Consider the following 24,002-nt stretch of genomic DNA (forward strand, 5'->3'; position numbering starts at 1 on the left):
AATATGGGAGAGATTTAAACAGAGGGGATATGAGGACACTGTGCTACAAAAGGCCCTCAATACGGCTGTAGAGAGGGTGAGATCCCCGGTTATTAAGAATACTGATAGCAGGTCCCAACTAATTTTTACAACAAGATTTAATGTTGCGTCAACTCAGATAAACCGGTTAGTCAAAGAGAACTGGCCTATAGTGAGGGCTGACCGGGATTTGGCAAAACTTTGTCCTAAACCCCCTATTATGGCATACACACGGGGACAAAATTTACGGGATCTATTGGTCATGACGGATCCAGTTAAGAGCTATGTGACTCAGGGGCCTTTGTGGCTTAAACCGAATAAATCGGGGTGTTTTAGGTGTCCAAGCTGTATGTCATGTAGGTACATGACTCCCGGTGAGTACTTTCACCATCCGCACACAGGACAAAAAATTAAAATTAGGCAACATATTACATGTACTATGACCTATGTAGTCTATATGGTAACCTGCCCTTGTGGGTTATCATATGTGGGAAAAACGGACCTTACACTCCGTGTTCGTATGGATGGACATAGGTCGGCTATTAGCACGGCCTTTCGCGATCAGAAGACAATCAAACCCGTAGCAAAACATTTTTTGGAGATGGGGCACAGATTGCCAACTTTTAAATATATTGGGATTGATCATGTCCCAGCCCCAAGACGTGGGGGGGATAGAGCCCGTATATTGTTGCAACGGGAAACATATTGGATTAAGAAGTTAGGTACTCTGGCCCCGAGGGGATTGAATGAGCAATGCCAATTCAGTTGTTTTCTTAATACCAGATAGAGCTATCAATTGGGATATTATTACTTTGTGTTTGTTACTTTTGGGTGATTTATGTACTTCCCCTTGAAATGGGGGAGGCGAGTGTGGGAGTGGTTGGGATACACCTTTTAGTTATGATGTATTTATAAGGATGTTTTATCATGGCCGTTTGGATCTTGAGAAAGGCTCTAGGCCGGAGCCGAAACGTTGATCAGATGGCAATTTTGGAATAAAAATCAAGTTTTTAAGCTAAGACCCTGGAGTGCGCTTATTTGTTGATGAATATATTATATATATAAATTCAACTGTCCTCCAGCCGATTGCCATGAAGCCTTTTCTCGTTCACATTTCTGTTAATCAAGGCACTGTAGGGAACTGGAGTCCTGACTACCAAACAATGTTCCAATGGTATAAGTGCACAGGGAAAGGAAAGTAGGATTTTGTAAAGGGCAGGCAGAAACGGTTTTCAACTGCAATTACATTTACAACTAACTGAAAATCTTTAAAAAATGGATAATAGTAATTTGCTGAAAATTACATTTATGCAAAAACAGTTGTTGGGTGAACATTATCTTTAAGAATAGGAAGTGGCTGCTAAAGGAAAAGGATGCGTTGGTTGCCATTCTTGTTTCTAAGAGAACCATGGCAATCAAAATGGCCAGTGCATAATTAGACTAATAAATAAAGTCAAAGTATCACCTACTTACCCATCTCTACCTTTACTTATAATTTTTACTTCAAAGTAAAAGATCCCACAAGCTGCTGGGATTGGGTGTGTTGAGCGCACCGAAGCAGCATCTTTTGACGTTTTCCCATGACCTGCGAAGGAGAATAAAATAAAAATCCTGATTAAGGCACTGGCATATCACTTTACAAAAAGCAACTGTGAAACCTGAGATAATATCCCCATTTAGAGTGCAGGTTTTTCTGGTCTCTTTACATGTTTTCTGATAAAAACACAGAGCAGAAATGGTTGTCATTTAAAATGATATTAAATCATTACTGTTCTCAATTCATTCCATTAATAAGAAAAAGTAGAAGTGTTAAGAATCACCCTATGTGGCTTAACTCTGAGGTAAAGAAGTTAATAGGGAAAAAAAGGAAAGCTTTTAAGAAATATAAGTCAGAGGGGACAGTAGATGCGTTTAATGAATATAAACACTATAACAAGTGTTGTAAAACAGCAATCCGGAACGCAAAGATAGAAAATGAGGAGCGCATCGCGGCCGAGGCCAAGACTAACCCCAAAAAGTTTTTTAAGTATATTAATAGTAAAAAGATGCAGGTTGAGGGTGTGGCCCCATTGAGTTATAATAACAATATGGTTACAGCGGATACAGAAAAGGCAGATGTGCTTAACCAGTTCTTTTCTTCTGTGTATACAGTAGAGGAGCCAGTGGGCCAAGTCCCACCCAATAGCTTCACTGTTGCCTCAGCTCCAACTACACAGTGGTTGGCACAGGATATGGTGCTTAAAGGGTTACACACGATAAATGTAAACAAGGCACCTTGGCCAGATGGAATACACCCTCGGGCACTGAGAGAGCTAGGGGCAGAATTGCAGTGGCCCTTGTTTCTGATATTCTCAGACTCTCTTTCATCAGGTATGGTACCTAGGGATTGGAAGAAGGCGAATGTCATTCCCATATTTAAAAAGGGAGTAAGATCTCAGCCTGGTAATTATAGGCCTGTAAGTTTGACATCCGTGGTGGGCAAGTTATTTGAAGGCTTGTTAAGGGATCACATTCAAAATTATGTAGTGGAGAATGCCATTATGAGCAGTAATCAGCATGGCTTTATGAAGGACAGGTCATGTCAAACCAATTTAATTGCTTTTTATGATGTGGTAAGTAAGAAGCTGGACAGTGGGGATGCAGTAGATATAATCTATTTGGATTTTGCCAAAGCATTTGATACCGTTCCCCACAAACGACTGCTTTCTAAGCTAAGGTCTATTGGTCTTAGTGAAGTTGTTTGCACATGGATAGAAAACTGGCTACAGGATCGGGTACAGAGGGTGGTTGTTAATGGTACATTCTCTACTTAGAATAAGGTCCTCAGTGGGGTCCCTCAGGGTTCTGTACTGGGTCCACTTTTGTTTAATTTGTTCATAAATGACTTAGGGGAGGGTATTATGAGTAATGTATCAGTGTTTGCAGATGACACAAAACTCTGCAGACCAGTCAATTCTATCCAGGATGTGACATCCCTGCAGCAGGATCTTGACCAACTGGCAATCTGGGCAGCTAAGTGGCAGATGAGATTTAATGTGGATAAATGTAAGGTCATGCACCTGGGATGTAAAAATATGCAAGCCCCGTATACCCTTAATGGGACTGCACTAGGCAAATCCATAATGGAGAAGGGAGTCCTTGTAGATAATAAACTTGGCTGTAGCAAGCAATGCCAGGCAGCAGCTGCAAGGGCAAACAAGGTTTTGAGCTGTATTAAAAGGGGTATAGATTCCCGGGAGGAGGGGGTTATTCTTCCCCTTTACAGAGCGCTGGTAAGGCCCCATCTAGAATATGCTGTTCAGTTTTGGTCTCCAGTGCTCAAACGGGACATTATTGAGTTAGAGAGGGTCCAGAGAAGGGCAACTAAGCTGGTAAAGGGTATGGAAAGTCTCAGTTATGAAGAAACTGGATAAGAGGCGCTTAAGAGGTGACATGATAACTATGTATAAATATATAAAGGGATCATATAATAACCTTTCTAATGTTTTATGTACCAGTAGGTCCTTCCAACGGACACGAGGGCACCCACTTCGTTTAGAAGAAGGGAGGTTCCATTTAAACATTCGGAAAGGATTTTTTACAGTGAGAGCTGTGAAGTTCTGGAATTCCCTCCCCAAATCAGTCGTGCTGGCTGATACATTATATAACTTTAAGAAGGGGCTGGATGGATTCTTAGCAAGTGAGGGAATACAGGGTTATGGGAGATAGCTCTTAGTACTAGTTGATCCAGGGACTGGTCCGATTGCCATCTTGGAGTCAGGAAGGAATTTTTTCCCCTCTGCGGCAAATTAGAGAGGCTTCAGATGGGGTTTTTGCCTTCCTCTGGATCAACTAGTAGTTAGGCAGGTTATATATAGGCATTATGGTTGAACTTGATGGACCTATGTCTTTTTTCAACCCAACTTACTATGTTACTATGTACAGATTAGTAGTATCATGTGAAGTCACATTTATTATGATTTATGTATTCCCTTACAAACAAAAATAAACTTGTGAGCCATCAAAGCAACTAAGCAATTGATACATTACTATGAAAATACCATAAACTCAAGATTATTTTATTCCTTTTAAACATACGCTTGTGTGTTTGATGAAAACAAACAGATACTGCTCCCAGCTAGAATTCTACTCCCTGCTGCTGCACATAGTCACATATGGATATCCCCCAGAGCTGTAACTGCCTAGGTGCCCAGCCACACTAAATTACTCTCATTGGCATTAGAGACTCTATGGTCACAGAAAAAATAACTGAGTTAAAAAGAGGAATATCACACTTTAGTAGCAGGGATTATTAGTAATAATTTGGTCTGCATTAAAGCAGGGAGTATTAAATATATGAGAGACTCACTGCTGGCACGCTGACAAAAGCAGTGCCTGCATCAGATGCATAAGAATGCAGCATGCATTATAGCTCTGTGCTTGATGCAGCCAATACATTTTTAAAGCTCCGCCAGCACTTTGCTAATGTATGTAACACCCCATGTTCCCGGTGCACCAAATCCATGACTTGCTGCTGCACTGAAAAAAATAAACAAAGATACCCCCAAAGGGATGTGCCCAAAAACATTTATAGTTAACATAACCAAGGCCTCTTTGAATATCAGTTTGTTAATAAACACCCTCCTATATATAATCTTGTTAGTCAAACATGTGAAGGTTATTCCACTCTGTAGAAGCCAGGATTCCATTACAAAAGGTACAAGACACAAAGTAGCAGAAACAAGGATCTGGTTTCTTTCCCCGTCAGCAATAAGACAAGAGAGCTCTAATAACTGTATGACTTTGGCACAATGGGACTTCCGTACTGTTAAACTGGATACATTTATATGTTTATGTGGAAAGGTCTTTTTCTGATTTTGAAAAATACATCATTTTTGTTATGTTTTGCAATTAACACTGTCTGTAAGAAACTGTTTAATTCTATCTTTTAGGACCCTGAAGCGGGAAGTGAGGGACTGATTTTATCAAAATAAAAAAAACTTACCCCTTATTTTAAATACCTGAGGGACAGACAGCTCAGAGGGCAAAAAGCTCATTATGTAGAACTCTGTATCTACACTGGGAGTTAGAGAATAAATGATCTTTTAGACTATAAGCTCTAATGAGCAGAACCATCTTTATATCTTTAAAATAGTTTTTATTTATGCTTTTGTCGGTGAACACTGTACCAGTAGAAGTAAGACAGTAAGAACCAAGAGGTCATGTAATGGTCACGTCAGCAAATTTCTTTTATACAAAACGTAACATACACATGTATACAGGATATATGATGCCCAATGGATGGTAAGAACAACATATATGGAAGGTGCTTTGTGTGGGTGCAGGGTAAAGCATTGCATTGGTCAAGAGCAGTGCTGTCCAACTGGCGGGCCGCGGCCCCCCACCTGTCTGTCTGTTGTGACTGACTCAGATTAACTGGCCTCACACCTCAGATTCAGGCTTTAATCCACTGTGCTGTCTACACCTGTAATCTCCTGCATTGATTCAGGCTATAAACCCCTGTATTGTTTAAATATGTAATCCCCCGTACTGTTGACACATTTTAGTCCCTCCAGTGTTCACACCTCAGGTTCAGACTGTAAGTACCCACATTGTTCACACCACAGACAGACTGTAGGAGCAGTGCCAGCATTGTGTTACTGTATGTACAGCCTGTCCTATGCTGCCTGTGTGTATGGCACACACAGGCAAGATAGGGTAGGCAAAGTATGGCACACAGGCAGGGTTGGGCAGGCAGAGTGTGGCACACACAGGCAGCACAGGGCAGGCAGAGTATAGCACACACAGGCAGCATATGGCAGGCAGAGTATGGCACACACAGGACTATGCTTCCTCTGTGCCTGCCCTATTTCGCCTGTGTGTACCATACTCTGTCTGCCCTATGCTCTGGACCTGCGGTTTTCTAGATAAGAGGAAAACCATTAGGATTAATTAAACTTTAGTTGGGATCAAGTACAAGCAATTGTTTTAGCATTACAAAGAAGAAGGAAATATGGTTAATTATTTTGAATTGTTTGATTAAAGTGATACGGACACTAAAAAATGACTCCTTAAAATATGAATGTACATAAAACGTTGCCTATAGGTCATATTGATTGATTTTTGCTGAGAGATTTGCTTTTGTAAATAATTGTTACTTGAAGTTCCTAAACCAGACTGTTTTGCCAACCTGACTGTCCCTTCTCAGCCTGTCAGTTACAGCTTCTAATGCTAATGGCCTGGACAAATATGGCAGCTAATGCTGGACAAATATGGCAGCCCCCTTATAGGGGAACATGGGGGATCAGACAGGTAATATAAAAGCATTGGGCAAATACTTTTATGGCAAAAATGAAGGTCATGCAAAGACAATGTTATGATAGATGTAAAAAAAAAAAAAAAGGTTTAATTTCTAGTGTCAGTATCTCTTTAAAATGGAGTCTATGAGAGATGGCCTTTCCGTTATTCTGAGCTTTCTGGATAGCGGGTTTCCAGATAAGTGATCCAAACCAACAGGATTTACAAAACTGTCCGATAAATATCTGGCAGAACCTCCTGCATGGGCCAATAAACCTTTGTTGCACAAGTTGGCCACACAAGTGAAAAAAAAAAAAAAACAGTCTACCATTGCAATAAAAAGCACCTGCATGCAGGGCGATCTTGGATGTTTAAAGGTGATTTATATCTCAATGGCTGTGGAATAATCCAAAAAAAAACAAAAAAAAACTTTATATCGTTCCCCATTCATCTGAACAGAAATTAGGGGTGTACTTGCAGTGGAAATCAGGCAAAAGCACCAGTATTTTCAATTAAAGGGATACTGTCATGATTTTTATGATGTACTTTTTATTTCCAAACTACACTGTTAACATGGCAAATATTTCACTCTACCATTTAAAATTTTATTCTTGAACCAACACATTTATGTTTTTTTAGTTTTTTAGGTTTTTTTTATTGGTGTCATCTCATCTGCATTGTGCCTGAGTCTGAGCTTTCAGAAGGAGCCAGTGCTACACATTAGAACTGCTTTCAGGTAACCTTTTGTTTCTCCTACTCCCATGTAACTGGAGGAGTCCCATGGATTTCTTACTATTGAGCGCTATTCTGATATCTACTGGGAGCTGCTATCTTGCTACCTTCCCATTGTTCTGCTGGCAGGGGGGTGATATCACTTCAACTTGGAGCTCAGAAGTAAAGTGTGACTGAAGTTTATCAGAGCACAGGTCACATGGTTGCGGCATCTTGGGAAATGAAGAATATGGCTAGCCCCATGTGAAAATTTCAAAATAAAATATAAAAAAATCTGTTTGTGTAAAACGGATTTCAATGCAGCATTCTGTTGGAGAAGCTCTATTAACTGATGTGTTTTGAGAAAAAAAAAACATGTTTTCCCATGATATTATTCCTTTAAGTATTATCTGAAAAGGCATTTCGAAATATAGAATTCATTCAGTTGCAGATAAGGACGTAAGTTTTTTTGTTTATAATTACCCTGTTGGTATCAGAGCAACCCACTATATAGTAGGGCAGCATGTTTCCCAAGGAAAATAAGAGCAGACTGAATTCTAGTCAGCATTTACAGATTACACTTCATATTTAGGCACTACACTCATCTATTCAACGCAAGTAGATCAGCGATAGCCAATGAATGTATAAAATACACAAAGCACATACCTCTGACTGTTCTCATGTTATTAATAGCACATTACAAAGAACAGTAAACCAGTCATGGACTTTCTGAGTCAGAATTTTGAGATGGCAGAGGAAAGCCAATAAGAGTTTATGATGATTCAGTCACACCCAATGTTCCCTGTTTCTCAATCGTTCCTACTAGAACTCTGCCTTGTGATTCCAAGTTTAAACAGAATTAACAAGTGTCAATTTACAGTTCAGCTGAAATACCCGAGGCTGGCAGCAAGCCCCTTGTACAAATGACGCACTGAATGGCAATAAGCAGTTTCCTTGCTCTCTGCACTTATTCTTGTTTGCTTACAATTTCATTTATAAAATAGTTCTATCCAACAGCACACACGATCTGTGAGGCACTGTGAAAAAGAAAACTTATGTCCTGATTCAATTAAAAATTTTCCCAAGGAGCCAGATGCAATTCAGTGAGAAAAACTTCTCACTGTTTATCACACGAAAACTCTATTCAAGTCTATGGGAAAAACTGAACTGCATTTGTGGAAAATACATATTCCCTCTTAAAATCGAATTTTAACTATAATTGTTTTCAGTGAAACCATAAAAGTTTTCTCATTAAATGATTGAATTTGAATCTGACCCTATATGCCTTTAGCCTAAAAGCTGGTCACCATTTATTACAAACCTAAAGGAACGGCTGGAAATATACAACCAAGTTACCAAGCTTTTAACAAAATGTGTTGCAAAAAGTAAAAACAGTGACTGACTGCACATGATACACAACATGTTTTCTGTTCGGGCTCAGGAAAGTGGATGTATGAAAATTAGATTTTTATAAATACAGTACAGGTATCAGATCAGTTATCCAAAAACTGTTTATCCAGAAAGTTCTGAATTACAGGAAGGTGACTCCATTTTAACCAAATTATAAAATGTTTCCCTCTTTCTGTAGTAATAATAATAATAATTAATAATAAAAACAGGACCTTGTACTTGATCCCAATTAAGATATAAGTAGTCCTTATTGGAGTCAAAACAATCCTACTAGGTTTATTCAATGCTTAAAGGACAAGGAAAGTCAAAATCTATTAAGCGCATTATTAAATAGTACTACTATTGCTGTGTAAAAATGCTCTATTTCTGGCTTGCCCAATGAAAGATTTACAGAGATACACTTACTACAAACTACATACTTGTTTTAGTGAACGGTGCCACCATCTTTAAAAAGGGATGCCCATACGCTTTCCCTCACCATCTCTACTGCGCATGCGTCCCCAACATCCTGCGTCTTTGTCCAGCTCACAAACTAACAGCCCACCCCCCCCGTTCCCTGCACCTGTGCAGAAACATACCCCACCTCGGCTTATACTCGAGTCAACTAGTACCAGCGCATCAGTTACAGGCAGGATGCAGACACGTTGAGCCACCGGCAACCCCCCAGAGCCCCCCCTGCGTTGCCCAAGCACTCGAAATCAAACAACTGCATACCACTCTCCTACCAATGTGCACGTCGCCTGCATGTCACTCTCTGTCCTATGTCGCGCCTCCGGACGCTGTCCCGAGCTCTCACAATCCTACCGAACTTACTAGTACCGGCGCATCAGTTGCAGGCACGTCCCACTCACGCAGAGGGAGGAGGGTACTCGGGCGTGACGTGCCTGCAACTGATGCGCCGGTACTAGTAAGTTCGGTAGGATTGTGAGAGCTCGGGACAGTGTCCGGAGGCGCGACATAGGACAGAGAGTGACATGCAGGCGACGTGCACATTGGTAGGAGAGACACTGGGGAGGGAGGTTGATGCCGGCGGCGCGACCTGCCTGCATGCAGTCCACAAGAGACAGTGCTCGGGTGACACACGGGGGGGGGGGGGGGTGGTGCTGGCGGCGCGTGTGCCTGCATGTAAGCAGAAGTTTTGATAATTGGAATTTCTTATGGTATCAGTTTTGCTTTACGATGTGTAGAAAAAACTTATTATTGAAACTTAGCAGTAGCGGCTGCATTTCCCATCCTAGGCTTATACTCAAATCAATACGTTTTTCCAGTTTTCTTAGGTAAAATTAGGTACCTCGGCTTATATTCGGGTCGGCTTATACTCGAGTATATACAGTACACAAAAAAACCCTTAAACCTCTAAAACCATGAATAAAATAAAGATTTTACAATTTGATAGGGACATCGCCCATTGACTTCTGCATGTCCTCGCCAGCATACACATGGCAAAAATTTGTTATCCCAGTTTTTTATCATTTTTAGGCCTAAAAGGTTTGAATCAGAGAAACAGAAAAAAAAATACATTAATAAACAACCCCGTAAGAGACCTTGTTACTGTGATTTCTGGTTTGACTTTGGCTACTGTTTCCTGACCCTAACCTATGCCTGTTTATGCTTCTAGATTTCAGTTTTCGAGATGCCTAACCTGCAGTGCCTGTGCCATCAGTCAGCATATCTGCTGCATAGTGCAGCCTCATACCACAAACTCTCAAAGTTACCTGACAGTTATTCAACACCAGAGCTATTGATTCATCTAGCACAATTTGGACATCTACATGTGTAATCATCAATTGGTCTGTATACCAAATAATAGACTCATACTGGAATGTGCCAATGTTTGGCCACTGTGAAAAAAGGTAAATATAATGGTATAGTTCAGTTCTAAAGCTGGCCAACAATGCACCGATAATATCATACGAAACCTCATTTCGTACAATATCCAGTGCATGTATAGTTACCTTAAGAGGCGACCGATATCGCAAAAGGCTGTGGATATCTGTCTAGCGGCCAGGTTAAAAGATTTTGATGGCGCCTGAGTAAAATCTACGTTCAGGGCTGAATCAGCAGGTGGAGGTAGAATTTCTATTGTTTCTACCTCCATATCTGACGATTTAGCCCTGAACGTCAGTGAAGGGTGGGAACGACCTATCGTGTCACCAGTGGTCGCACAAAAGTTCGGAATTGCTACGTATGGCCGCCTTAAGTGGGTCCATTCTGGTTATTCTTGTACAAAAACCGCCAAAGTGGTAGGAGATTTAATTTGAGGGAAAAAGAAAAGAACATGAGCAAGTCATTAATAACTTATAGATAACATATGATGCTGTTTTCTAAGAAAAACAGAGTCTATTTATAACTAGGATTCATTTCACTACTTTCCTGTAAATGCTCATTAAAATACATGGGTGTAAGTTACAAAGAGAGCCATATTTGTCTACATATATGTACTTATTTATATTAATGGAAGCTACGACAATCATTCCTGTCCTAAGGTAAAATGAAAGATTATACACAGACCACAAAGAAATATTGCCCTAAGTAGGCAAATTATTACAATAAACATAGACTGTTTCGTTTACCCTAGGAATAACTACACTTGGACTAAGCATCTCACAGACATGGGAGTACCTCTTTCATACAAAGCACGAAAAGCAAAAAGATGTATTGTTTCAAGAATCCGTACACAGCACTGAGCAAAGCATGTGAATATGCAGAGTACAGATTAACGCTGTCATAGCAGCAACATGATTAGTAACCTGATATATGGGAAATGAAGACAGAATGGAGGAAGAGAAGTAAATGCATGGCTGTCAGCATAAAAGGAAGAATGAAAATAAACACAAGCCAAGCTATTGTCATCAGTTTTTAGCCATATAAATTTGCTTAGAGGACAAGGAAATGTAGAATTACTGGGGGTACCAGGTCTCCTCTTCCAACCAGACCAAGGTACCGGAACACAACAATATTGTTTCAGTTCCCCAGCATCCTCTACATTGCCCCTGTGCAGTACAAGGTCTGTACTGCCCATGAGCAGCATATGCCAGGGACACAGCAAAAATGGCCTTGAGAGAATTAGTACCCCATGCAGTTTCATTTATTGAACAAGAGGGGTGCCAACCCAGGGTAACAGGTAAGCAACTAGAATCATTGGATGTGCCCAGTGATAAACCTATAACTAAAAACCTTGAAAATGTATGAACTTGAGCAGAATAAACTACTTATAAAAAACACAGGGCCAAAGAATATGCATTGATCAATTGCATTGTATGAATTTTAGATACAGTGGCTTGTAAAAGTATTCGGCCCCCTTGAACTTTTCCACATTTTGTCACATTACAGCCACAAACATGAATCAATTTTATTGGAATTCCACATGAAAGACCAATACAAAGTGGTGTACATGTGAGAAGTGGAATGAAAATCATACATGATTCCAAACATTTTTTACAAATAAATAACTGCAAAGTGGGGTGTGCGTAATTATTCAGCCCCCTTTGGTCTGAGTGCAGTCAGTTGCCCATAGACATTGCCTGATGAGTGCTATTGACTAAATAGAGTGCACCTGTGTGTAATCTAATCTCAGTACAAATACAGCTGCTCTGTGACGGCCTCAGAGGTTGTCTAAGAGAATATTGGGAGCAACAACACCATGAAGTCCAAAGAACACACCAGACAGGTCAGGGATAAAGTTATTGAGAAATAAAGCAGGCTTAGGCTACAAAAAGATTTCCAAAGCCTTGAACATCCCACGGAGCACTGTTCAAGCGATCATTCAGAAATGGAAGGAGTATGGCACAACTGTAAACCTACCAAGACAAGGCCGTCCACCTAAACTCACAGGCCGAACAAGGAGAGCGCTGATCAGAAATGCAGCCAAGAGGCCCATGGTGACTCTGGACGAGCTGCAGAGATCTACAGCTCAGGTGGGGAAATCTGTCCATAGGCAACTATTAGTCGTGCACTGCACAAAGTTGGCCTCTATGGAAGAGTAGCAAGAAGAAAGCCATTAACAGAAAACCATAAGAAGTCCCGTTTGCAGTTTGCCACAAGCCATGTGGGGGACACAGCAAACATGTGGAAGAAGGTTCTCTGGTCAGATGAGACCAAAATGGAACTTTTTGGCCAAAATGCTAAACGCTATGTGTGGCGGAAAACTAACACTGCACATCACTCTGAACACACCATCCCCACGGTCAAATATGGTGGTGGCAGCATCATGCTCTGGGGGTGCTTCTCTTCAGCAGGGACAGGGAAGCTGGTCAGAGTTGATGGGAAGATGGATGGAGCCAAATACAGGGCAATCTTGGAAGGAAACCTCTTGGAGACTGCAAAAGACTTGAGACTGGGGCGGAGGTTCACCTTCCAGCAGGACAACGACCCTAAACATAAAGCCAGGGCAACAATGGAATGGTTTGAAACAAAACATATCTATGTGTTAGAATGGCCCAGTCAAAGTCCAGATCTAAATCCAATCGAGAATCTGTGGCAAGATCTGAAAACTGCTGTTCACAAACGCTGTCCATCTAATCTGACTGAGCTGGAGCTGTTTTGCAAAGAAGAATGGGCAAGGATTTCAGTCTCTAGATGTGCAAAGCTGGTAGAGACATACCCTAAAAGACTGGCAGCTGTAATTGCAGCAAAAGGTGGTTCTACAAAGTATTGACTCAGGGGGCTGAATAATTACGCACACCCCACTTTGCAGTTATTTATTTGTAAAAAATGTTTGGAATCATGTATGATTTTTGTTCCACTTCTCACGTGTACACCACTTTGTTTTGGTCTTTCACGTGGAATTCCAAAAAAATTGATTCATTTTTGTGGCTGTAATGTGACAAAATGTGGAAAAGTTCAAGGGGGCCGAATACTTTTGCAAGCCACTGTATACACACAGGATCATGGACAATGTTACAAGACAAGAAAGATCGATAACACAATGAAACATTATTATTATTATTATTATTAAAACCTTTTTTTTAAAGTCATGAAACTCTGACACCATGGGACATCCATTTTGTTTTGGTTAAAAAGCTGTATTCTTGGAGATGCAGCAGCTCTAAAGTACAGAGTCACCACTGGATCCATTATTCTCTGTAGAAACAACCTGGCTTCCAGTTCTCCTTGGATTGGGAGCGCTGGATCTACATATTTAAGGAAAAATATAAAACATTTACTGAAACAAAGTGGTTGGTACTACACTTTTTTAAGGCGGTGGTGTCAGGGTCACTTTCTCTAATCCGCTGCCTGCCGCCTCTATCTGTGTACAATGACAATGACAGACATAGAATGTGGCTCATTAGCGCACATATTTCAGCAAAACAAATGCATAATTTCATAGTTTCACAGCAAAAGTCACTCTGCACTAACAGGGAGATCCCGAGCCTATAGCTGGCCATACACGGGCAGATCCGCTCGCTTGGCGATGTCGCCAATATCGGCAGCTTCTATCGGCCCATGTATGGGGGCCTTATCCGTGTACACAGATAAGGGGGACAGAAGGCAACAGATCTGCACCAGCAGAGAAAAAGACCAATGTGCCATCACCCTAAGTGGTAGATTTATGTGAGTGCAAGGAAAGTTGATGTGCAGTGCTAGCCAGTCAAAATGTTACAGGGCAACCCTTCGGAAATGAAGAATAACAAAAGTGGTATAAAAGTGATACCTTTATTGCCTAAGATAACCATAGCAAGTTTTCAGAACATTTTAGTTCCTTTTTCAAGCTGATTTCAGCTTCAGCACAATGTTTAAAGGAGGAGGTTGCTGCGACTATTTACAGCGACGGTCCCACCATAGGGCAGAAGTTGCTGCGACTAATGACATGGGTGGTTTTGCGTTGCGCGGATAAGTTGCTGTGATTTTTTAAAAAGTCGCAGCTACTAATCAATGCATGTGTCTTCACCCTTATAGGCAAATACTGCCCTGCTTTATCACTTTCAGAGAAACAAATCTGCAACAAGTTAGTGATAACAACAAAGAAGTGTCTGTACACAATGAAAGTCATTTAGATAAAGTGCAAATAACACTTTGGCTCTGCTCACCTATAGAGACCTATAGAATAATGGCACTTTGAACACTGCAGTGCTTTCAGGGAAAATCGCAGCAGTAAAAAATGCCATTGATCACCTGTTACAACTGCCCACTGAATACAGCTGAACATCCAGGTGGTGGCAGGTGGGCACCACTTGGGACAACTTGCTTCAGTGCGCCAGGTGCTGAGTGATGCTATACACCGTCCTGTGGTGTCAGCAAGTATGTTAAACAGCCTACTCCGAGCCCATGCATTCAGCTGTTGTCAGTCTAAATAAAACAGGCCTAGAGCTTCTAGCCAAGTCAGCAATTTTGGAACACTCGGTGTTCCTAAGGGCTGAGACCACATGGGGCATTTTCAGCCTAGTATAATTTACACCTCCTGTTTGAGCTGGCTGAATTATGTCAGTGAGCAACATTAGCCAACTGTTAACTACTGTTAGGCAGAGATTTAAAAGTTAATGCTGTTTTGGCCTTCTAGCAGAGAACAGTAGAATTCAAAATACCCCTGTCTACCTCTAACTGCTGCTGCTACTACTACTACTACTACTGAATTAACACCACCCTAATGGATGAACATGGAATGGTGACAACAAACCATGACACCAAGTTAATCAAGCTTACATTCAATAATATAAGGAGCAGTGACAGGTAGACTGGAGTTTTGTCTTAAATAACAAGAAAAGATAATGTCCCTGGAGGGTGCCAAGTTGTTAGACACCCCCAGTGATCCTAGCCGCTTACCTGTTACCCCAGGCTGGTGCTCCTCTTCTTCAAAAATGCACCTTTGAATTAACTTTTGCTATTCTGAGCCAATTTGCAGTTGGTCTTCTCAATTTGATTTTAGTGGCCATCTGGTTCCTAGGGTCTTATTTACCCTAGTAACTAGGCAGTGGTTTGAACAAGAGATGGAATTTAAGAGGAAGAGAAACTTCATAGAAAGATAATAAAAAGTAACAATAACAATAAAATTGTAGCCTCACAGAACATTAGTTTTTTGGCTACTGGGGCCAGTGACCCCCATCTGAAAGCTGGAAAGAGGCAGAAGAGGAGGGCAAATAATTCAAAAACTATAAAAAACAATGAAAACCAACTGCAAATTTGCTAGGAATAGGGTTTTCTACAACATACTAAAAGTTAACTTAAAGGTGAACACCCCTTTAACAGTAGAAGGGACTAGAAAAGCTTATCAGGAAAACTAATCAAATACTTGAAAATTATATCACATGTAATACAGGTATGGAATTTGATATCCAGAAAGCAGTAATCCATAAAGCTCCAAATTATGGGAAGGTCATCTCATATAAATTTGGGTTTCATTAATTTTAGCAGATTTAAGGTATGGAGGTCCAAATTACAGAAAGACCCTTATCCAGAAAACCCAAGGTCTCGAGCATTCTGGAAAAAGAAAGTTTACATTTTGTTCAAATCTGCAACAATCTAAAAACCAAATGTCAAAACCAAAGATTTTTCACAATTTCTCTCCATACATAATATACAGGTATTGGACCTCTTATCCAGAATGCTCGGGACCTGGGGTTTTCCAGATAAGGGATCTTTTTGCAATTTGGATCTCCGTAACTTAAGTCTGCTTAAAATTATTTAAATACAAAATAAACCCAATAGGATGGTTTTGCCTGCAATAAGGATTAATTATATCTTAGTTGGGATCAAGTACAAGTAATTCCAGAGAAAAAGGAAATCATTTTTAAAAATTAGAATTATTTGCTTATGATGGAGTCTATGGCAGATGGCCTTTCCGTAATTCGCAACTTTCTGGATAGTGGATTTCAGGATAAGGGATCCCATACCTGTACTTGCAACTGTTTTCCATGTAACTAAAAGAAAAGTACAATGTTTATACAGGTGCTTCCAGAGAACACATGGCCAACCCACTATGGAAAACCAAGGTACTTCATATCCCAGAATCCATTGCTTCACAATGGAACAAGAAGTGGGAGAGGTTAGATTACAATGTGAGCCTAAAGGGGGTGGAGAGACGGTTCATACAAGCAGACACAATTTCCTTTAATCTGATGAATCAATGCCTGTGTAATATAATATGACCCCTTTCTGTATGTCGAACTGAATGAGTTCATTTCAAAAAGGCAAATAGGGGGTACCCAATTTCACCTTACCATTATGAAACTGTATCTGGACCTTTTTATACTGATAAATGTGGTACAATCATTGATGCAAGCCAGATTTTAACTTAAAAGTGAATTCCTTAGGAGCTGTTGTTTGTATTTCCTTCTTGACAAAATTGCTGTCTGGTCATGGTCATGGGATACCATCCCAGATATGTTTATAAACGAACATATACTAGCTACAGATCAAACTGATTATTCTGTTTAAAAATTTTAGCTGAATGATTAAAATGATGGAAGTTAAATGAATGCAAAGTAAGAAAGATCTAAGCTTCAAACTCATAGGTCATTCTATTTCATTAAAGCTGTGGTATGCCTCCTTTGTCCTCCAAAGCATGTCAGTGCAGAGAAATAGTGAATGCTGATCATTAGGGATGCCGCAAGAAATTATCACCGTCTTCTGTGCGAGAACTAAACTGAAGAAAGATCCAGTTTTTCCTGCACTGCCACTGTGTTTAGTTGACTAAAACAATGCACAGAATTTTGTAGGATTAAAAAAAAATTCTAAAAGCAATAGCGTACACTACAGGAAGGATTCATGGGCAGTTTACTATGTGCTAAGCACAAATTGCATTGAGTGGCATTTTTTTTGGGGGGGGGTTCAGCTGAAGTGAAGAAAGGGGTATAAACAAGCAAAAATAGTGTCTTCCTTATGCATGTATGTATATTTTTGTTTATATAGTGCTACTTATGTACACAGCTCTGCACAGTGCTTAATGTGATGGGAATCATATCCCCCATAAATATTGACTTGTGGTATGGCTAAATAAAAAAGCTTATGGTCCTACATGCCAAGTGGGACTAAATTTTATTTGTTTATATACTTGTTTATATACAAAGAGATGAGGCCTGACCAGGTCTGGACTGGAATTCAAATTAGGCCCTGACATATAAGGTACAGAAAGGCCCATCTAGCCCCCCACCAGCCCAATAAATAGTGACTATGGCATCTTAAAGGGACAGTAACACCAAAAAATGAAAGTGTATAAAAGTAATTACTATATAATGTAATTCTGCCCTGTACTGGTACAACTGGTGTGTTTTCCTTAGAAAGACTACTATAGTTTATATAATAAAGCTTCTGTGTAGCCACGGGGGCAGCCATTTACAGGAGAAAAGGCACAGGTTACTTAGCAGATAACAGATAAAACCCCATTATATTCTGCAAAGCTTATTTGTTATCTGCTATGTGCCTGTGCCTTTTCTCCTTTTTCCCAGCTTCAATGGCTGCCCCCGTGTTGACATAGCAGCTCATTTATATAAACTATAGTAGCGTTTCTGTTGCAAACTTACCAGTTTTACCAGCGCAGGGCAACTGTACATTATATTTTAATTACTTTAAAACACTTTCATTTTTTGGTGTTACTGTTCCTTTAAAGCCCCTTTGGCATTTGCCAGAATCCATACCCTGCCAGCCTGGGCCTGACATTAAAGAGACACCAACACCAGAAATTAAATCTTTTTTTAATATCATCATGACCCAGTCTTTGCTCTTTATAATTTGGCCTTAAAAGTATTTTTTAAGCCTTAAAATTCTCTGATATCTCTATGAGGGGGCTGCCATATTTGTGCAGAAGGAGTCGGTTAGCATTAGAAGCTATAACTGACAGGTTGAGCAGGGACAGTCATGTTAGCAAAACAGTCAGGTTTAGGAAGTTAAAGTAACAATTACTTACAATTGCAGCCCTAAGGGATCTGTAAACATGTGGTGTCCATTTTATCATGAACGTTGGCTAAAAAGGCTAAGGCTGAATGCAGAGTATCCCAGAAGGGACCAAGTATTGCCGTCTAGTGTAAAGACACACAAAGCTACCATTCACAAAGAAATCAACCCCCCAGAATTCAATGGCAACACAAGTGTGACAAAGGCAGTTGTAAGATAATATTCATGTGTAGCCGAGCACCTATACATCAAGACCTATATACAACTAATTCAAAATGGCAAACTACCTCATGTTATGGCTATAACGATTTGCTTCCTTAACACTCAAAAATCTAGCGATTTAGCCTCTCTTGACTGGATTGGAAATCACAGTATCTGCATGGTTCTTTGTTATACTATCTGGGCTAAGAGTAAAATCGGGACCCTACTGAAGCGTAGATGCGTTACATGGCTAACTGCTTTGCACACCTCTGGCCAACCTTTGCAAACTGATTAAATGAGTAGTACTTGATGTCCGCGATAAAATTTCATAAAAAGTGGAATTTTCTGGGAAGCTTCTATTGTGGCATGAGATAAGTTCAGTGCCAAGCTTAAGTATGATTTCTTTGGCTACAGAGGTACCTTGTCTTGGCACAAAACAGTGCCCTCCCTGATCAATATTAGATCAGGGGGTTGCCAATATGTTGAACAGGCTGTGTAAAACGTTCTGCTGGCTAAGGTCAATCCAGTATTTTCAGGTTAGAATCACCAGAAAAGCACACATGCTGGAGTTTTCATTTTTAGAAGAACATTTTGAAAATGAGTTTTTCAAAGAGAAAAAAATCACCATGGGCAAAATGTCTCAGACTACCATTTGTCCCACTGCCCTAAGAAGGAAGGAATTGTGGAAGAAATGCAACATCATGAAAGACTTCAAAGCAAAATAGGTGGTGGATGCTTGAAACTGTCTACAAGGCACTGGCATTGTTTAAGAATAACTTAAACAATGTTTATGGATCTGCAAGATATAGCTGAATATAAAGCAGAAATAGTCAAGATGGCAGAAGGTGTTATTTTATTTTACATTCCCAAAATAGGCAAAAGACAGACCTCCATGCCCAATTGGTTCATTCAAGCATTAGCAGCAGGTGCTGGGCAACTATTTATCTGAATCAGAAGAGATCTGTTGGGCCAAGCAATGTTTTGATTAGTCCACAGGTCTTAATACATCGCCTTGTTAGAGCAAATCGTATTCATAGATTCTAATCGCATGGTGCCTTTTGGTTGGCAAAATTTATAAAAACAGGTGGTCAATATAAAAAAATATATATACACGCAAATGTAAGCAAAGGGCACAGTCAGATGGAAAAACTGAACTACAGGTGTGGGTTTAGGTGGTTTGTGAGACAGAACTCAAGCTGGACCCCTCCCCTTTATCGCGCCATTTTGCTGTCCCACCCCTTCACTGACATTATTGCTATAAAAATGGCAGATAATGGCAGGCCCATCAAGTAGCTTGAGAAGGAGCGGGTTGGGGTTGAGTGCAGTTACATAGGCATACACATGTATGTCCGCAAACATGCACTTACTAACTTGTACATATATATAATTAATGTGAGGATAAATGAGCCTTTAATTAGACAACTGGTCCATTAAACAGCAAATTTAAGAATGGTTTACTTTTAACTGACTTTGCTGTGCCAACCTGGGGCATTGGTCACCCAACAAGCAATCATTAGCACAATTAATCATGTTATTCAGTTTAGTTAGTATGAACCCACTGCAGCCTGGGGGGGGGGGGTTCCCCAGAGAAATATCAGTTATCTATCAAGGAAATCAAACATTTCTCTGGGCAAGTGTATGTGAGGATATGGTCATTTCAGCAGTGATTAATGTGCACTAGTACAAAGGATGGCCTAGTCAGCCAGTGAATAAGTTAAAGCCAGAGATATCCAAGCTAGGGCCCTGCAGCTGTGTTAAACTACAGGTTCCAGCACCCACCGGCAGGCTAATGTGGGGGGAATGGTGGGAGCTGTAGCAAAGCTGGGGCGCAGGTTGGACATTAATGACACTACTGACAGCTCTTCTCAGATTTTCCTTCTCATCTAAGCACAAAGGGATTGAGATGTAAACACAGGAAAGGCATTATTCACATGGAAACGGCTCCCCAGCTATACACTAAACAGGGGGCTACTTACTGACGGGGGGAGCCATCTTAGCCAGCTCACCGAGCCTGCCCTCCCCCTCCTTCTGCCGCCATGGGCCCTTCCTGGGCCCATCGTCACCTTAGAATCACCCCTTTTTTGTATCGGTTGCCCTCACCCCTAAAACCACACTAAGGTATGTTACCCTCTTCTGCCGTTTAATACCCCCTTCCGCCGACGACGATCTCTATGTGAGCCCTCCCACCCCACACAATCTACCCCGGCTGCCCCCCCTCGCTACCCGCCGCGGAGGCTGCTGACCTTTATAGTGGACTCGCAGGTTGCCGTGAGACAGGCCCAAATAGCTGCACTTGTCCCGGGGGCTCCATGACCGAGGCGGTGGGTCCCGGGAGAGGTGACCACCCGAAGAGAGCCCGTGTAGAGGAGGAGACGACATGAGACACAACAACACAACAAGACACTACCACACGGGGGCCGAGCGGAGCACAGGAAGCAGAAGGAGCCGCCCACAGGACACTATGTCACACATATGCACACTCATTATGCAGGGACATACACGGGCTTGTGCGCAGCCCCTAGGCTCACGTATACATCATGTGTGGCTGCTGTCAGCACGAAAGCCAGCCCATTTGTTTTGGTTTGCTTTGTTTTTGTGTGCGTCTATGTTTTAACGGGTTATAGCTTTTTGTACAACGCTGCAGCATATGTGGGCGCTATAACATGCTATAAATATATTTTCTTTCGCTTGCTATACTTTTAATATGATGTTATGTAATAAAACCACAGCCACAGCTGCTTATTTCATTTTATACCCGAGGCACGCAAATACACAATGAAACAAACAGGCACACTATGCCATATACTCATTGATGCTCTATTTTGTATATAGGTTCTTGTGTTACAGCCTTGAATTCCACACACTTGTGCGTTCCATCAGCTTGAAAATCAGATCAATAGAAATATTTGTTTCAGGTAATTATTACCTAGTAAGGTTACCAGATGATTCAACAAATTCCATTAAATCCGTATTTCTTGAATATCTTGTTTGCCAGCTGAATAACTTTAATTGCTTGCCTTATATCCTGGGCTAAAGCACCACTTTTTAAAAAATCACACTGGCCGTGGTAGGGCAGGGGGTCACTATCATTCCTAGAATTCTCTGTACTGGGTCAGAGTTGGTGCATGCGCAGAGAAGAACTTTGCCAAAGAGTTTGGGTCAGTGACTATGCCTTTCCTTGTCCTTTAAATTAAAGTTGATCAGTAATGCTCTTCTAGCTGGATTTTCTACAAGATCTACAATTATTTCATCACGCAGGTGGTATTTCAACAGCATATACAGAAATACTTTGGCTAAGACCGTGACAATATTAAACATACATTTAGGCCCTTACATTTAAGTTCCATACAGTGGCGTAACAATAAGGTGCCAGGCCCTTTTTTTTGCAAGGAGGCCCCTGCGTGCCTGCAAACCCTCCCTGTATGGTCTCGCCACTGCCCACTTAAGTCCCTACTCCCTGCAGCTTGCATCCAGGTAGGAGAGCAGGCCGGGGAGGGGTTTTTTTTTTCTTTAGAGCAGGGGTCCCCAACCTTTTCTTACCTGTGAGACCTTTTAAATATAAAAAAAATGTGGAGCAACGAAAGAATGAAAGAAGTTCCTAAGGGGTGACCAATAAGGGCTGTGATTGCTTATCTGGTATCCCAATGTGAACTGGCAGCCTACAGAAGGCTTTGTTTGGCAGTACACATGGTCTTTATGCCTCCAAAACTTGCCTCCCAATTGAAAAATGGGTACTTAATTTGAGGCCACTGGCACCAATATCCAAGGGGTTGGTGACCAACTTGTTGCAAACATCAGTTTGAAGAGAAATGGCACGCACTCCTTGGTCCACTAAAACTTGTCTTTGTTGTAGAGATCTTAAAACAAAAAGGTCCTGGACCTATTTGTTTTAAGATCTCTACAATAAAGACAAGTTTTAGTGGACCAAGGAGTGCGTGCCATTTCTCTTCAAACTGATGTTCGCTTAATACCTCAAGCTACGGCTTCAGGGCGCTGCACCTGGACCACCACTTGTCTTTGGTGAGTGCATTTCCCAATAACTTTGCCAGGACTGTTTTAAAGACGTGTGTTGGAGGTGGAGGGTCCGGGGTTTATACACCCGGACCACATAATTTATGGGGTGAGCTTATTACCACTTCATTTGCATTTAGCTTTGAAAGATAGCCTGGGGATTGTACTGAGGCTTGTATACACACATTCCCCCTCCTGTTACCGTAAAACTGAGCCACTTAGTATTATTTTTAGGACCAACTTGTTGCTCCTTAGCCATTGGTTGGGGATCACTGCTTTAGAGGAAGCAGACCCCGTGGGTCCCCCTGGGCCCTCCTGCAACCACTGGGTCTGCTTGCTATATAGTTACGCCACTGGCCTTTAGGGTTGTCAACTTTTCTGGAAAAAATACTAGCCTTCGTATATTTTTACATTAGTTCCCTATTAGTAACATTGGCATCAAGCATCATTTTTTCCTGTCAGTCCAGTATTATACTAGGCAGGTGGCCACCCTACTTGCTTTCATACTTACATCCTCTTCACAGCCAGCTGCCCTTGATCTTTCAGGTCATGTCCCCAATACAGCATGATTAATATTTTTTATAGGAAAGTTGTCAATCCTACTTTCATAGAATTTGGCAACCTTAAGTTGAAGGCCCGCAGGGAGATTAGTTGCCTATGGTTAAATCTCGGCTAGCGCATATGACTAATGTCCCCAAAATGCCTTCCCACTGGCAATAAAGTGAATTGCCGGTGGGAAGGCATACGCATCTCTTTGTTTCCCAAAGTCATACAAAGTTTCCTCCTGCAGGAAACTTTGCTTGAGTTTGGAAAACAAAGCAACTTGTATGCAATTAAGTTAATCGCCAGTGGAAAGGCATTTTGGGGAGATTGATTTCCCGCGGTAGCCAAGATTAACTGCGGGGGACTGATCTCCCCATGGGCCATTACCCTAAAGGATAAAGAAAGGTACTTTGTACCTAAAAGGGTTCCGTAATGTCTATCAGGGACATTTTATGCTGCTCTGTTTTGTCTTGCTTGTTAAGCAGTGATGAACATGGGTACCAGGAGCCTGTCAAACAAATTTTACACCTTTCCTTAAAGGAGAAGGAAAGGCTAATAAAGTACCAGCATACCTTCAGTTCTCTCAATAGTGCTCCTAAGTCTCCCCATATTTCGCCTGTTCAGATGATCAGAAGCCTCATAGGAAAAAAAAGCTGAGCTCTGTAAACAAAATTCCCATAATGTCACGCTCCTGGCTAAGACCAAGCCCCCTGTGAGGAAACTTTCTGCTGTATGGCTCACACCTAAGGAGGGGGGTAGAGTTCTTAGCATTCTTATGGGAGAGGGGAGCAGGAGAGGGGATATAGCAGACCCTGGCACAGGAAAAAAGGAGACAAGAAATTGTGTGGTTTTTTTTATAGAGGGCTCAGTGCAGCGTTTCTGTGAGTGCTTATGGCTGTATTTACATAGACCTTTCTGATAAAGCTTACTTAGTTTTTACCTTTCCTTTTCCATCAACACTTGTTCTCCTAGTCTCTTTTCTTTATACACTATATTCTATGCTT

The 24,002-nt window shown here is 41.1% G+C and overlaps 1 protein-coding gene across 1 annotated transcript in view; it reads right to left on the bottom strand.

Moving 5' to 3' along the window:
* The window catches only part of ranbp9 (RAN binding protein 9), a 45,479-nt gene extending 24,652 nt beyond the window's left edge, over positions 1 to 20,827 (bottom strand). Inside the window, 2 exon segments of the mRNA NM_001044512.1 lie at positions 1,492 to 1,603; positions 20,688 to 20,827. Coding sequence (NP_001037977.1) covers positions 1,492 to 1,603; positions 20,688 to 20,823 — 248 coding nt within the window. The 5' untranslated portion in view covers positions 20,824 to 20,827.
* Between the last annotated feature and the right edge of the window lie 3,175 nt (positions 20,828 to 24,002).

The sequence above is a fragment of the Xenopus tropicalis genome, chromosome 6 (assembly GCF_000004195.4).
Source record: "Xenopus tropicalis strain Nigerian chromosome 6, UCB_Xtro_10.0, whole genome shotgun sequence".
NCBI lineage: Eukaryota > Metazoa > Chordata > Amphibia > Anura > Pipidae > Xenopus > Xenopus tropicalis.